The 15,882-nt window shown below is 38.2% G+C and overlaps 1 protein-coding gene across 4 annotated transcripts in view; it reads left to right on the forward strand.

The window, feature by feature from the left end:
* Positions 1-15,882, forward strand: part of ECPAS (Ecm29 proteasome adaptor and scaffold) — a 97,490-nt gene that overhangs the window by 76,761 nt on the left and 4,847 nt on the right. For all 4 annotated transcript variants that reach the window (XM_061200112.1, XM_061200111.1, XM_061200113.1 and 1 more), the window contains 15 exons: positions 898-977; positions 1,586-1,691; positions 2,459-2,506; positions 3,341-3,462; positions 5,036-5,186; positions 7,091-7,156; positions 8,369-8,458; positions 9,550-9,616; positions 10,214-10,305; positions 10,385-10,451; positions 10,684-10,875; positions 11,504-11,712; positions 12,580-12,623; positions 12,720-12,912; positions 14,461-14,599. In XM_061200112.1, the coding sequence (XP_061056095.1) occupies positions 898-977; positions 1,586-1,691; positions 2,459-2,506; positions 3,341-3,462; positions 5,036-5,186; positions 7,091-7,156; positions 8,369-8,458; positions 9,550-9,616; positions 10,214-10,305; positions 10,385-10,451; positions 10,684-10,875; positions 11,504-11,712; positions 12,580-12,623; positions 12,720-12,912; positions 14,461-14,599 (1,666 nt within the window). The remainder of the gene's footprint in view (positions 1-897; positions 978-1,585; positions 1,692-2,458; positions 2,507-3,340; positions 3,463-5,035; positions 5,187-7,090; positions 7,157-8,368; positions 8,459-9,549; positions 9,617-10,213; positions 10,306-10,384; positions 10,452-10,683; positions 10,876-11,503; positions 11,713-12,579; positions 12,624-12,719; positions 12,913-14,460; positions 14,600-15,882) is intronic.

The raw sequence follows: 15,882 nt of genomic DNA on the forward strand, positions 1-15,882 counted from the left end.
GGCTCTCAAGATGTGAGCGTCATCTCTGTGTGAGTGGAAGGTGAAGCCACAGATGTGGATGAGATCACTATGGAGACTGTCTAGAGACATGGACATAGAAAGACATCAGTTTCTTAAATCTTAGGTGAGTTATTTCCTCCCTGTCTTGGTTTTCTTAAATGTAAGTGAGGATAACAAAACCTCTCCTACCTACAAGAGTAAAAGTGGAAAAGCCATAAGTTTTGAAGTTCTTTGGATTAGCATAAAAAGTGAATCTACTATCGGTGTGTAGTTATTACCAAATGGATAAGTGTATATCAAAACTAAAGAGGCTTAAAAGATTAAATTCGTCTTCATTCTGAACAATCAAATGCTTCTTTATGTGCCAGACGTGGTGCAGGGTACCAGGGAGGCAAAGACAAGTGAGACACTGTCCCTGCCCTTGAGGTCTCAGTGTGAAGGGGCAGGACAGTTACTGTGCTGTCTGATACAATGCGCTTAAGAAGGTGCCGTGGGAACACAGGGCAGAGTAGGCCAGTCCTGTCTGCGAAGGTGATGCCTGATTTGAATCTTGGACAAGCAGGAGATGGAAGAGGTAGAGGTAGTGTGTGCTAGGGAGTGGAGGTGAGACAGGACATGTAAGAACTTGGGCGCTAGATGGTCCCAGGAGGGCTTCGTATCCACGCCTGGGTGATTGGACTTTATTCTGACACACTGAGGAAAATAAGAGGATCACGTTTGCATTTCAGGATGATCAGCTGGGCAGCTTTCAGCAACTAAAGTGGGGAGAGAGTTGTGGACTGAGAGGCCTAGGGAGACACTTAGGCTGTTACGTACAGAAACACAGTGTGGTAGAGATGAATCATCTGATTATTGATGGATTTTGCATTCTCAGTTTTATCCTTTTGCTTTCATTAGGTGGATAAGTATTTGAAGGAAATTCTTCAAGATTTGGTTAAGAATCTAACCAGCAATATGTGGCGAGTTCGAGAATCCAGGTACCATTTTTGGAAATATAAGACTAGTCAAGTAAAACTGAATTTTTTTTCCCTTCAAATTTCCAGGTTTTATACTTTGTGCAAAAGGAATAAGTTAAAACCACTAAAAAGCATATTTCTGGTTGGGTTAGACAGTTAATGATATTTAAGCTCTAGTCAGTGGTTTTCCTAAGTTGTATTAGTTTTTGTAAGTATGAAATAACAGAAGTAGATCACTGTTAAATTAGACATCAAGATACATTTATATACTCTCATGACTTTGTAGGGTAGCATTTATTTATACATACATAATTTATGTTTATTCAGTGCCTGCTATGTGCTTGGCAGTGTGCTAGGCCCTGGAGGTATATTGGTAAGTGAAAAATGATGTATCATCTTAAGGAGATTGTATTATAGTTGTGGGAAATAGACATTTGATGAGTGTACATGCCATATGCCTGTGTTATATTTGAGGCACCAAGAAGAGAGTAGTTATTGCCGTCGTGGGGTGAGGGGGGTTAAGACTAGAAATATAGGCAGAATCCATAGTCTTGTTTGATATGAATGTTTCATAGTAAAAGATTGAGCTTTCTAGATCATATATTTGAAAGCAAATTGTTTATTTTCAGCTGTTTAGCTCTGAATGATTTATTGAGAGGAAGACCCCTAGATGACATCATTGATAAACTTCCAGAAATTTGGGAAACTCTCTTTAGAGTACAAGATGATATAAAGGTACTATATACATAAATCTGCATTTATTTATAGAATAGCATAAATTGGAATTGTTAAAATATGTATGTTACATATTTCAAAATTCAATATCCAGACAATTTTTTTAAAAGACCAGAATTTTCCTCCAAAGTTTCAGTTTTGATGTGTCTGTGAAGTGGCAAGTTTACGTATCTTTAGATCTAAATTAAATTAAATTAAAAAAAAAAAAGGGTAACTACTGCCTGATTTTCTTTTAGTAGAGATCTTGTGATGCTGTTGATGAGGAACAAATAACAGTTTAGAAATAATCCAAAATAACTCTACTTAGATCAGCTTCGTACGTTGGATCAGTCATTCCCAAATAACGTGACCAGTTTCTCTTTTGCCTCGGCAGTCTAAATTTTAGATTTTTCCATCTTACCATTAAAATTAGGCACTTCAGTTTTTTGCTTTATTCGTCAGAGATTTTTTTTAAGTCTTTCAGAATCTTCACATAGATCTCTATACATTTGCTTTTATAATACATTTAGTTTCTAAACTGTTATACTTAATATCCATATTTTTGTAAGGTCAAAATAGGTTATATCTAATTTAAAAAATAGTAGTATGGCATGGTAGTATGTTCCTTGACAGGCAAAGAGCCTAGTGAAACACCATTTTTTACCTGGTAATGAAAGTAGGATTTTTCACCAATTTGTGTAGATTTGGAGGCAGTTTAAATACGCATTTTGGGGTAGATGAGAAGGAAACTCTGACGTTGTATAATGTCATATTTTTCTCATTTTTAGGAATCTGTACGAAAAGCAGCAGAACTAGCTCTGAAAACGCTGAGCAAGGTGAAAACTCTTGCCTTATACTGGGGGGTGAAGTGGGGCAGGATTCTATGTGACAGTGAAAATTATGACTTATTTTTTTGTCATATAAAGTGACATTTAGTTGCAGTGTAACTGGCTTCATGTTACAGCCCACTTCTTAACAATGAATGGGAAACTGGTTGCTATTACATTAGAATACTAGTATTTTTAACAAAGTGTGTCTCTGGGCTCTTTAAATGGAGAGCTCTTCTGGACCTTTATATAAGATAGGACTTTCTCTTGACCCTGAAGTACACATTACATTTAGATCAAGCAACATCTATTCTCTTTATTATTGCTATGTTTATATGTTAATCTGCCTTTCATACTTATGAGGTTGGCAGCCTTTTTGAAACTGGTTTCCCACTTGAACTTGATTTTGTGGTATATCAGGGCCTTCTAATATATTAGAAGGTTTTAAATCCAAGTGTTTCTTATTCCACATTTGTGTTCTTGACCTCTGTGTTATGCTGCCACCCAAAGTTATTGATGATGATCATGATAATAATACCTTAAGCCTTCCTCAGAGTGCTTTCTAAACATTTTCTCATTTCATCTTCAGCTGTTTCCTGTTTCACAAATTAGAAGACCAAAGCTTAGAAAGTAAAATGCATTACCAAATTTTCTGTTTAGTTATTGGCAGACATAAGACTCAATCCCAGATCATGAGATTTTCTTTTTCTTTCTGTGATATCGTAGAAAGTAGAGTCACTTATCCTTTTCTATGGATATAGGAAGTAGGAAGTATTTTGTCAGATGAACACGTTATTGGGTGAGAGGTCAGTTTCACTAATTTCCATGCTCTTTGTATGTGAGGTTTGTGTGAAAATGTGTGACCCTGCCAAAGGAGCAGCTGGCCAGAGAACCATTGCTGTCCTTCTGCCCTGCCTTCTGGACAAAGGAGTGATGAGTCCTGTGACAGAAGTTCGAGCCCTCAGGTTTGAATTAGCTGATGAAATTGAATGTATTGGATTTACTTAGTTCTTAGCCACCCAGTAGAAATTGGGTTTCTTTGAATGTTAGATTCTTGAAAGAATGGAGAAATGAGTTGAGGAGAATCCAGTGGGGTGACCCAATAGCAAATGTGAGAAGTGGTGAGTCAGAACATTTTTGCAGAGACATTCTCATGGGAGTCTTGCTTTTGTCCAGCCTTCTGCCACTCTGCCTCAACCTTGAGTAAAGTGTGTTATTTTCTTGTCCTTGGCCTCTGCCCCCAGCAGGCACATCTTCCTATTCTGCTACGCCTCAGGTCCTTGGGAGCTTGCTTGTTGGTTATACCACTTAGTAATGTTTCACAGATTATTATGTTTAAAATAAACTGTTTACCGCCTGTGAAATATTCAAGAAGTACACATTTAGATATATATGGCTCTTTTAAGTTAAAATCAGCAGTGAAGGATTCTATTTTTTTTTTTTTTTTTTTAACTAGAGTGCTATCTGGGAACTTCATCTGTTCCATTTTTTATTTCACTCTTGAAATTAGATCAAATTAATAGTACCAACACTATTTCATGGTAACTAAATAGTTGGTATGGGAAAGCTCTTCTTAGAAGGATTCACCTAACAAATGCAAAGGAATGATAAAATTAGGATATCACCATTTTGCTGTCCTCAGTAAGATAATCCAGGTAATGATCATAAGTGGCTCCTGAGTCCACTGGTAAAGGCTGACGGGGGGAGCATTATAATGGATGGTTGGTTCATGCCGACCAAACTTGAACCTGCTGTTCACTCTTTAACAGCACAAAAAAAGACAAGCATCCTGATGTGATGAGACAGGACATGTGCAGACCACCTGTGAAAGATTCTTGTTTTAAAAAAAATTGAACTGAACTTGATTTAGCCTGCAGATCTGTATAAGCTACAGAGGAACCTGTTAAGTGACACCATCAGAATACAAATCAATAGCTTAAAAAAAAGAGGACGGAGAGAGCACTGTTGAAAAAGATTCAAGAAATGCAGTAAATTGCAATGTGTAGATGGACTCTGGATTCGATTTCAGCAAACCAACTCTTACGGACACTTGTGAAACAATCAGGAAGTTTGGATATTAGATGATATGAAAAAATTCTTAATATTTTTTAGGTGTGAAATGGTATTTTGATTATGATAAAAAGTCCGGGTCTCTTCATGATACATGCAGAAGTTTAGTTAGGGAATACGCTTCAAAATACTACAGTGGCAGGGGGAAAAGTATATGTATGGTCTGTATGTATGGTGGATGCCTAAGTGAGACAAAATTGGCCAAAGGTTGCTGATTGTTGAACTGGGTGGAGAACATACAGAATTGCATTTATGATTCTCTTTACTTTCATATATGTGTGAAAATTTCTATAATAAAAAGTAAAAACAAAAACCAAAAAAAAAACAACACAGAGCTAAGACCAGGCTCTGTACCCAAGGGAGTATGTTCTTTAATGCAATAAAGTGCAGGAGCTCCTCGTGATTAGACCTGTAGGGCTTCTTGCTTTTGTTAAAAGGACTCAGGAGTTGTGTTTTGTGTGTCTGTAGCATTAACACCCTCGTGAAGATCAGCAAAAGTGCAGGAGCCATGTTGAAACCACATGCACCAAAACTCATCCCAGCTCTGCTAGAATCCTTAAGTGTATTGGAGCCTCAAGTTCTCAATTATTTGAGTCTCCGGGCTACAGACCAAGAAAAGGTGAGTTGACAACACAGCCATATTGGTAATTATCATGAAGGGAGAGCCCTGTTAAGATACTCACCAGGCCTTCCAGGGTCCTTGTCTTTAGACAAACTCCATGACTCAGATGATACTTTCACCACTCTTGAAACACCTCAGCTTCTATAACCACATGCCGTGTTTTCTTAGGGGGGGCGGAGAGGGCTCATACACTGTTATGTGAAGTGAATGAAAAATGACACTTCCGTCCAAAAAAATACATCAATACATTTATTTAACACAGTTTTTTGTACATGTTTGTTTATTTTCTAGGGGTTGGGTCTACACCCTCAGAGTCCTTCTATGGACCATTCCTGCTTTGCAAATCAAGAGGATTTGTAGCTAGACTTTTGCATAGTCCAAATTAATTATTCTGCTTTTTAGGTATACTGTAGTTCCCTAGTCTCTGATCAGAGTTTTGTTTTGTTTTGTTTTTTTAATTACAGATGAAACATATTTATTGTGAAAAGTTAAAACAACACAGAAGAGTAGAAAGTAATCCCCTAGGAGTCCCCTCTGCTCTGGCAGCACAGTATCATTTCCTGAGGAGTACTCACTGTCAGCAGTTTCCTGGGTCTTTTTTCAAATTCTTTTGTAGTCATAGGCTGCAAAATCAAACAAACATACTAATTTTAAAATAGAATCAGACTGCGAATATTGTTCTGCAACTTGATTTTTGTTTTTAACAAAATACCATGTGTGTATATATATATCTATTTCATTCTTTTTAGTGCATGCATAGTATTCTACAGTGAGATGATTTTGAAGTTTTGTGTGAGAGATTTTGTGGCATCAAAAGTTATGAATGTTCTGTTTTCTCCACATCTTTGCCAACATTGAATAATATCAGTCTGATAAGCAAGAATCTCATTATTCTAATTTAGTTTCCTATTATTAGTGTTGTCCATTGTCTTTTCGTATTGTGTTAGCCATTTATAAATATTACTTCTGTGAGTTGTACGTTTCTACTCTATGTCTGTTTTTCACTTGTTTATGTTTTTACATTTGTCTTTATTAGAACTGTCAAACTCCTGTTACATGATTGTAAAAGTTTTCTCTCAGTTCACTATTTGGTTTTTAACTTACCTAAACTATTCTGTTCTAATCACTTACTCTGTTTTCCCTTTGCCTCTGATATTGCTGTTTCTTCTCCAGTCATCATTCTTTCCTCTTTCAGCAGTAATCTTGCCTTTCCTAGGTTCTCACCTACTAGGTGTTGAGAATTAGGAAACATAAATTCTACTCCAAACTTTGCAACCCTAGGCAAGTCACTTTTGTATGCCTAATTTTTCTCACTTATTATGTCTGGATAGTGTCAACCTCTCCTGTACCATAGTTGTTTGATTAAAATGCTATTGTATCAATAGATAGGAGGGTCCTTTATAAAGTTAAAACAATACATGTATAAAATTAAAAATCGTGTATTAGATAGAAAATTAGTCTGTTTCCTTATTTAATAGAGGGAGAACCTGAGGCTCAAGAAGGCTGGATAACTTGCTCAGAGCCATACTATGTTCTTTTCTAACTGCAGTTAATTTCTAACTGTTGTCTGCATTTCTCACTTACGGTGAGATGCTGCCTCTACATATATATGGTTGAGTGTAGGACAAAAGAAATTATTTAGACTTGTGTTTGAATTTGTTGTATCTATATATTATTTTTTAAAATATTCCTTAATTTGTCAGTAAAGCCCAATTTGAGTGTGTGGAGGTTCTTCTTTTATTTTGGCTGTGCCGTGTGCAGCTTGTTCCCTAGTTCCCTGACCAGGGATCGAACCCACGCCCTCAGCAGTGAAAACCGCAGAGTCCTAACCACTGGGCTGCCAGGGAATTCCCTGGAGGTTCTTCTTAATTGATGGAATGTGCTTGCATTTGTGTTCTCAGGCTGCGATGGATAGTGCCCGACTCAGTGCTGCCAAATCCTCTCCCATGATGGAAACAATCAACATGGTAAGTGCCTCACGTAATGAGAACATTTACGTTTGCTTACCTTAGAGTGTAATTGTTCAAAGTCCTCAGGTTACATTAAATGAAGTAGAGGTTTAAGGGATGAGTCAAGGCAGCTGTTGTGACTCTAGTTTTTTCTTAGTATAGTTCTTTTTTCTTTTCCTGTATTACTAAATGGAATACTTGCCACAATACTAGATTGCATTAGTCCAGATTTGTGTTACACAGGAGAACAATATATTAAAAGGTCTGCCTATAAATCTATATCTGTATATGTTTTGGCCTGCCTATTTAGAAAGTTCGGATACTTGTCTCTGCCTGAGCATTGTCTCTGGGAGGGCCCAGGAAGGTGTAAGCTGGAGGTGTTAGTGAAGTAGGCAGCATAAAAGGTAGGGAGAGAGAACTGAGCAATGTTGGTAGGTTGTTCAGTTAAAGGAAGGGCATTTGCAGAAAAGAGCTGCTTGGCACCAAGTTTCGAAATTCCAGTGTTTCTGGAATCGTGGGTTAAGAGTCTCTAAGGTCACAGAAGCCGACTCTGCTGTGCATTCCCTGGAGTGGTTAATTGAGAGCTTGTGAGCTACTGGAAATTGTTTTGGTGGGCAGATCACAGGACTAGACAAGAGAAGAAGGAATTTTTTTAGTGCTTACTGGGGAACTATTACCAAAATTTGGTCTAAGGATGTCTTTGTTGGATTATGAGGGGAAAAGAAAGCTTAAAGAAATAGGAATAGTTAGCAAACACCTTATAGATATGCTCATCAGTAATAGAATATATGTCATTACATTTTCAGAAACATAGTATATAGCAAATTCAGCTAAGAAGTCAACTTTAATAAGATGGCTTGTTAGGGCAGGCCCATGGAAAAAGGTCAGTTTTAATCTAGGTCTTTTACACTAAACATGGATTGTTAAAGAAGAAGTAGGCCCAGAGAGATCCTCTCTTCTTGGGTGCTCATTATTTATTTTCTCCTTTATAAATCAATGTTTTTTATTATTTTTGTTTTGTTTTTAATGTTGATCCACTGATGAATGGTTTTCTTGTTTGTAGTATAATGATTTTAACATTGAAATTGGAGCAAAATCAAACCAGTGGTTTTTGCACTTCATGTCAAAACCAGTTGGGTACATAGTTGACATGGGCAGTTTTTAATTCAAGATGTGGCACTGACTTAATTATTTGCTAAGATTAACTTTATATTTATTCTCTTCCAAAAGTGCCTGCAATATCTTGATGTGTCGGTGCTCGGTGAGCTAGTTCCTAGGTTATGTGAACTGATCAGAAGTGGTGTAGGTCTTGGAACTAAGGTAAGCAAGTGTATTTTTCACAAGAGGAATTTGCATCTTCATTAGTTTGGGCCACAAAAATAGAACAGCCGTCATGTGTGAAATTCATTTTTTTTTCTTAAAACCTGACTTTATTTTATGTTAACTATTTTGTTTCTATGACTGCACTAATAACTTAAAACATGTAACTCATTCAGAATATAAAACATGTGACTTATATTCAGTAAACATTGTCTTACTTTTTTAGTGGAATCATTTCTGTCCCCTGGTTGCCAGGTACATGCCCTCTGGGTCCTTGTTCATAATCAGTTATTAGTGGAAATGCTTATCCAGTTATCAAGTCATGGTTGCTTAAGGTGGTGATTAGCATTTGTCACAGAGGAATCAGCAGGTATTTAGATGGAAAAATGTCTTCCTTTCCAAGATTTTTCAAGGATCAGATCCCACGCCCTACACTTTGAAAACAAACAACTCACGTTTATTTCTCCTGACAAAATTAACATTTACTTGTATTTTAAAATTTTAGCATTTATTCATCAGGAGAAAGTTAAAAGTTGTCCGTAAGTTTGCCACCCATAGGTAATTGCTGTTGATATTTCAAAATGTTTCCTTCTGGTCTCTTTCTGTGCATGTGTCTTCTACGATGTCCTCTCTAATGGCCATATACTCTCTTGTGTGGCTGAAACATCATTTATTTTAACCCATCAAGGAATACCTGATTGGTTTTCAGCTTTTTTGATACTAAACAAAGCACTGTGATGAATGGTTTTGGACACATCTGAAGCTGCTTCCTTTGGTTAAATTCCTAGAACTGGAAATGTTAGAACAAGCATGGACAAGATGACATGTTGCCCTCCCAAAAGATTGTACGAATCTCCTTCTCACTTGCAATGTATGAGAGCAGTGTACACTTGCAGCAAGACCTCTGCAGGAAGTCTTGAAGGAAATCTTTGTGTTAATAATTTAAAATAAGAGTTTTACTCTTTCTAGATAGAATCTTGGAGGGGCTGTAAGGCTTTGTGTATTTCTTTAAATCTTTGACTCCTAAAACAAAGGGTTTCATAGAACATTGTGACCATCAAATTTAGACCTTTGCCTTTGTAACCCTGTAGGGAGGCTGTGCCAGTGTCATTGTGTCATTAACCACTCAGTGTCCCCAGGACCTAACACCTTACTCAGGTGAGTTTGTCAAAACCACTGGGGTGATGTTTTTGTATGGCCATGTCTTGTGTGACTTAGGTTTTAAAAGGAAAAACAGTGATCATTCAGACATGCTTGTGATACCGTGTACTTTTTCTTCCCTCAAGCTCTCCCACTTCTACCTTTATCTCTGTTTGCAAGAGGTACAGGATGATCAAGTTTAGCAAGTTTTTACTGTTTTATAAGTGTTTATTTCTTGGTGGTATAAGGAGGTGAGAGTATCTGCTATTCTGTACTGTATAAATGGTTTATTACCATTTATATTTAATTTTACATCAGCATTTTTCTTTTCTTGAATTGGCTCCTAGATGGGGCTGATGAACTTTATGTACCTAACTGTTGTTTTTACAACTGTCCCTATAATAGTCTAGATTAATTAATTAATAACAGATTAATTTTTAATTTTATACCAGGCAAAGAGAAGCAAATGGATATACAAATGTAACATGAAAGGGTTCTAGACTACTACAGAATAAGTCAGATGTTAATTATAGGGTTAAGTTTGTTTTGGTCCTACGAACACAGCAGAGCATTTGGTCAGCCAAGTATCAGATTTTTCTTCTTTGTTTCCACTAGGTAAACTCATGAGTGCTTTGCTTAGTGGCCTGACAGATCGGAACAGTGTAATTCAGAAATCCTGTGCATTTGCCATGGGCCATTTAGTTCGGGTGAGTTGAATTTCTTACTTAGTTAAGTAAGTATACTTTGATAATTATGAAGAACTGACCAGGATTGTTTCTCTTCCAGACGTCACGGGATAGCAGCACAGAGAAACTCCTGCAGAAACTCAATGGCTGGTATATGGAGAAAGAAGGTACCTTTTTTTTTCCTACTTAAATTATTGTTAATTTAGATGTAAACAACCTAATGAAACAATACAAATCAGGTCTTACCCTTTCTGATTTTATGTGGTTTGCTAGGAACATTTCTGATTGATTTTACTGGTTTGTTTTGCTGTGGTACAAGTCGAGCAATGGTCTGTTTTGATCAGTTACCCTTAAACACAGTAAGTGTCATAAAGATTGTTTTTTTCTCCTTCTTTTTAGAACCCATCTACAAGACCTCTTGTGCTCTGACTATTCATGCTATTGGACGGTACAGCCCTGATGTACTGAAGAACCATGCCAAAGAAGTTCTGCCTTTGGCATTCCTAGGCATGCATGAAATTGCTGATGAGGAGAAAGCAGAAAAAGAAGAATGTAATTTATGGACTGAAGTATGGCAGGAAAATGTACCTGGTTAGTAAACAGTGCCTGTGAATTAAACCTGTTTCTTAAGAACCACAGTTGAAATTTTTAACTCATATTTTTTTATTCATAAACTTCTGTAGTTACTTTCCCGGGACCTTAACAATGTGTGTCCCATTGGGTTCTCAGCCCATTCAAATTTCCAAGTTCTCATGTTGGCGCTCAGAGCTCTTTTCTTCCCTCCCTCATTGCTGCCCATATGAGAGAATAGAAACTGCCCAAGCGAAGCAGAGCTTTGCTTATTTCAGTTGAGAATGAGCAGTGATTTTTGTGTTGCCTTGAGTATTATTTTAGAGTAGTGCTTCTCCACTCTGCTCTTCACCTTGACACGCGTTCATGGACGAGAGCCCTCCTGCGGACATATCCAGTTCATAACGTCCTGCTGTTGTAAAGATTTCTCACACCACCACCCACTTTCTCTCCCTTTCAGAGAGTGATGTGATGTAACCGTTGAGAATCACTGCTTTAGATTGATGGTCACTGACTTTTATTCCAGACTTAGAAAAGAAAAATCAGTTAGTTTATTTTTATATATATATATATATATATATATATATTTTTTTTTTTTTTTTTTTTTTTTTTTTTGGTCACTTAAGAGTTGCTTTTAATTTTGCTCTAGGTTCCTTTGGTGGCATTCGGTTATACCTGCAGGAGTTGATTACTATCACCCAGAAGGCTTTACAGTCTCAGTCCTGGAAAATGAAAGCCCAGGGTGCAATTGCCATGGCATCAATTGCAAAACAAACCAGCTCCCTGGTACCTCCGTATCTGGGAATGATACTGACCGCATTACTGCAAGGCCTAGCTGGACGAACATGGGCAGGAAAGGTAAAGGAACCATTCATGCCCAGTTAAATTTAAGGTATCCTTAAAGGATTATGACTTCATCTTTCATTTTTCATTTTCTATAAAAATTAGAATGTTGTTTTGTGGGACATCAGATGGGTTGTTTTTGTAAACCAGATTTCCTGGGCAGTTGGGAAGCTTTGGGTAAACTTTGCCTGATTAAATGTGATATTTCATCAAAGTATAACCCCCGTGTCCTTGAATACTGCACAGTAGTGCTGGAGGTTGATTTTTATTTATCATGTTCAGCTTTCCAAGAGAAGTCTTAAACCAAGTGGTCACCCTTTTGTCCCTGTTGACCGCATGAACAGATCAGAATTTGGGCATATGTGAAATTGAGTAGCAAGGCAAGCTGTGTCTAAACCCCGGGCTGAGGATGCCCATCTCTGGGGCTTCTGAATTAGTAAAAGTCATTTTTTATACAAGGGTGATGGTAGGTTATACATAGTGACTACTCAGTGGGGAGCGCGAGACTGTGGCCTCATATACAGTCTGGTTGACGTGGTAGAAGCCAGTAGCAGCCAGTGCAGAACTGTAGACGAAGTACGGGTCTAGGAGTCAGACACAGTTCTGATTCCATTGTTGACGCTTCTGCCTCTGTGACCTTGGGCAAGTTGGTTCTCTAGGCTTTATGAAATGGAGAGGAAGACAGTTAACCCTGCTTCCGTGGTTTGGAGTAAAACTCTGTGGATGTGCTTGTTAAACAGTTAAGTGTGTCAAAGATATGGTGACTCTGGTTAATTTTTGTTGTCATAATTTTTAAAAATTTATGAGGTAATTATAATCATGTACAGAGTATGTAAATGACACGTTTGCTTAATAGTATTCCCTCATCTTTCCACCCTTTAGGAAGAACTGTTGAAAGCCATTGCCTGTGTGGTGACAGCTTGCAGGTAAATGTTCCTTCAGTGAAGATGCCATTTCTTAAACTGCACCTGAAAGCTGCAGCCTTTGTTAACTGTTGTGATGCTTTTGTATGGATCCTGCAGTGCAGAGCTGGAGAAGCCTGTGCCCAGTCAGCCTGGCGCCAGTGAAATCCTCCAGGCTGTTCTGAAGGAGTGTTGCAAAGAGAATCCCAAATACAAGATTGCAGCAATCAGCTGTGCAGGGGATGTCTTAAAGGCCACCAAAGAAGACAGATTCCAGGAGTTTGCTGACATTGTCATACCTCTCATCAAGAAGGTAATGATCGCCATATCCTTTCAGGTCTGGTTTATACTTAAAAAAATTAAAAAAAGAAAAAAAGGAAAGAAGGAAGGAAAAGATTTTCCTGTGTCCTGTTTGCATATTTTAGTAGGATTCGTGTAGCTGCAAATAGCAGAAAAATCCCCACATATCATGGCTTCAAACAAGGTAGACGTTAGTCTCTCACAGAAGAGTTTAGGGAGTCTGGCTCTTTGCAGCTCCCAGCTCTGCCTTCCCTGGGGTGTGGCCATTGTCTTCACGGTCCACCGTGTATCTGCATTCCAGGTGGGTGATGGCAGAGGAGATGAAGAAAGGATGAAGGATCAAAGTAGGTATGTCAGTTCTCTCTTAAGGAGAGTTCCTGGAAGCTGCTACAGGGCCCTTTCACTTCTGTCCCACTGGCCAGTGCTTAGCCGGGTGGCCACACCTGGCTGCAGGTGAGGCTGGGAATAGTAGTCTTCATTCTAGGTATCCGTTTCCCCTCCATGGGAGAAGGGTGGCTGTTTTTAGTTTTTTTAAAAAACAAAGCGGAACGATGAGTTGATTGCAAGGGTTTCATCCTGCGAGCCGGGAACCTCAGGGCCGTGGGAGCGGTGCGTTCCCGAGAGCGGTGCTAGAGTGGGCGGACAGTCCCTGTCTTGCTGCTGATGAGCTTTGCCTTGAAAGCATGTGCTGCAGCCACCCCGGGCACCCCAGAGTGAAGACAGACTCTGCCACGTGCTGGGGGACTTTGATCAAAAGCAGACTTTGGTTTCATTTGGAAAATGAAGTGCTCGTTTTTAAAGGTTGGGCACTGGTTCAAAGAAAGAAGAGTATGGTTTACCTATTTACTTTTTTGTGAAACATGAAAAATTTTAAATAGCATTCTCATTCTGTTTCTTGTGTTGCTGCTAATTTGCTGTTGTAAAAAAGCTGTTTAAATAATTTCTGTTAAGAGGGAGGGGAAATGGGGATATATGTATTCATATGGCTGATTCACTTTGTTGTACACAGAAACTAACACAGTATTGTGAAGCAATTATACTCCAATAAAGATTTGTAAGAAAAAATAAAAACAGTAAGAAAAATAAATTCAAAGTAAAATAATTAACTATCAGAAAAAAATTTTCTGTTACATACATAGTGATAGTGTATGGATTTGGGAGCCTGTATCACCAGCTTGCTGGACAAGTCACTTCTCTGCCTGTTTCCATATCTTATTAAGAAGGAGTTTGGATTTAGATTATTACCGGGTTCTTCCTCCTTTAATTCCATGATTCTAATGCAAGTCTTTTTTATGTTGTACTCAAAATACTACATATATGGTATTTTTTTTCACCTTTTCCTACAGATTCCTTTAGAGGATTTCCGAAATTTATTGGAGAGGTGTAGTACTCCTGTTACAAAATCTTTTTACAAATAGAAAAACTCATGGTAGAGACTGTAGCATTTAATTCTTGGTTAACATCTCGTACTCTGGTACCCTGATTGTTTTAATAGTATGCCTGTAACTTTGAAGGAAAAAAAAATTAAAATTTGCTTTCCTTTTTTTTTGACATGTCCTAGAACTCACCTGAAAGCATTGGAGTCCAGACAACCAAAAATGAAGATGAGAATGAGAAGGAAAAGGAGCTCCAGCTGGAATCTCTGCTGGGAGCCTTTGAGGGCCTGGGCAAAGCCTGGCCCCGAAATGTGGAGACCCAACGTAAGCAGCAGAAACTGCATTTGAAGAAGTGCTGTGGCCAGGGGTTACTTCATGACAGCAAAGGTGTTCCGTGTGACGAGTTATAGCTGCCGTTTCTTGTAGAGCCTGACTGATTAACGGCGAGAATTATCCAGTATAAATTTTACTCCTACACTGGCAGATAATCTCATTGACTGTTAGTTTTCTAGGGCTGCTGTAACATAGTACAGCAGACTGGGTGACTTCAACCAGGGAACTGTATTTTCTCACAATTCTGGAGACTAGAAGTCTGAGATCAAGGTGTCAGCAGTGTTGGTTTCTTTTGAGCCCTGTCTCCTTGGCTTGTAAATGGCCATCCGTGTCTCTGTGTCCAGTACATTCTTATAAGGATACCAGTCATCTTGGGTTAGGGCCCACCCTAATGGTCTCTTTAAAACCCTGTCTCCCAACTCAGTCACATTCTGAGGTACTTGGGGTTAGGATGTCAACATGTGAGTCTGTGGGACACAGCTCAGCCCATAACAACCATGATACATTTTATGTAGATGGTTTGACTATAAAAAGAATTCTTTTACTCTTCTTTATGGTGCTGTATTCAGAGGAATCCACAGAACTTATTCATCTCAAAATTAATGGCCTTGTTGCCAAATCTTCAATAAGCAAATGAAATCTCTATTTCCCTGAGAAACTTGAAACTTTCTGAGAGTTTTCCAGAATTGAACATATCTTTCCAAAGGGTTAAGTAAATAAACAGTAAACGTTTACTGTTGGATTGGGTTGTAGTTAGTAGGAGTTTGCCTTGTGTTGGTTCCTGCACGGCATCCTACATCTTAATATTCATGAGTGTTATGAAAAGTATTGTTGACTGTGATTGGATGTTTCTAAAATCAGGCTTAAGATTGTCTTTGAGCCTTGCCATCCTTTGCGTGAACTTCAGAAAGTATATTTGCTATGTATAGGGAGGGTTTTCCAAAAGATACAGATTTGTAAGAGGTCTTATTTCTTGGTATTATGTTATGGACTGCAGTGGAAGTCCACTTATTTGACATCATTAGGACTACTGACTTTTGCTTGATAGGTAGAAGAAGTAAAGGAGGGAATTATATAAAAAGATGATACATACACAAAGCAGTTTTAGTATAAGGAACAGAAATGTACCTTTGCTGGATTGGTTATCATCTGGGGGAAGGGCCAGGGCCTTTGAGGATTTGGCCCACACTGGCTTCTCGTATACGTCTTACTCATAATGTATCATCTTCAGTTTCTGGTTTTGTTTCTTTATAGTGGAGAAGGAAATTACAGTC

The sequence above is a fragment of the Eubalaena glacialis genome, chromosome 9, assembly GCF_028564815.1.
Source record: "Eubalaena glacialis isolate mEubGla1 chromosome 9, mEubGla1.1.hap2.+ XY, whole genome shotgun sequence".
NCBI lineage: Eukaryota > Metazoa > Chordata > Mammalia > Artiodactyla > Balaenidae > Eubalaena > Eubalaena glacialis.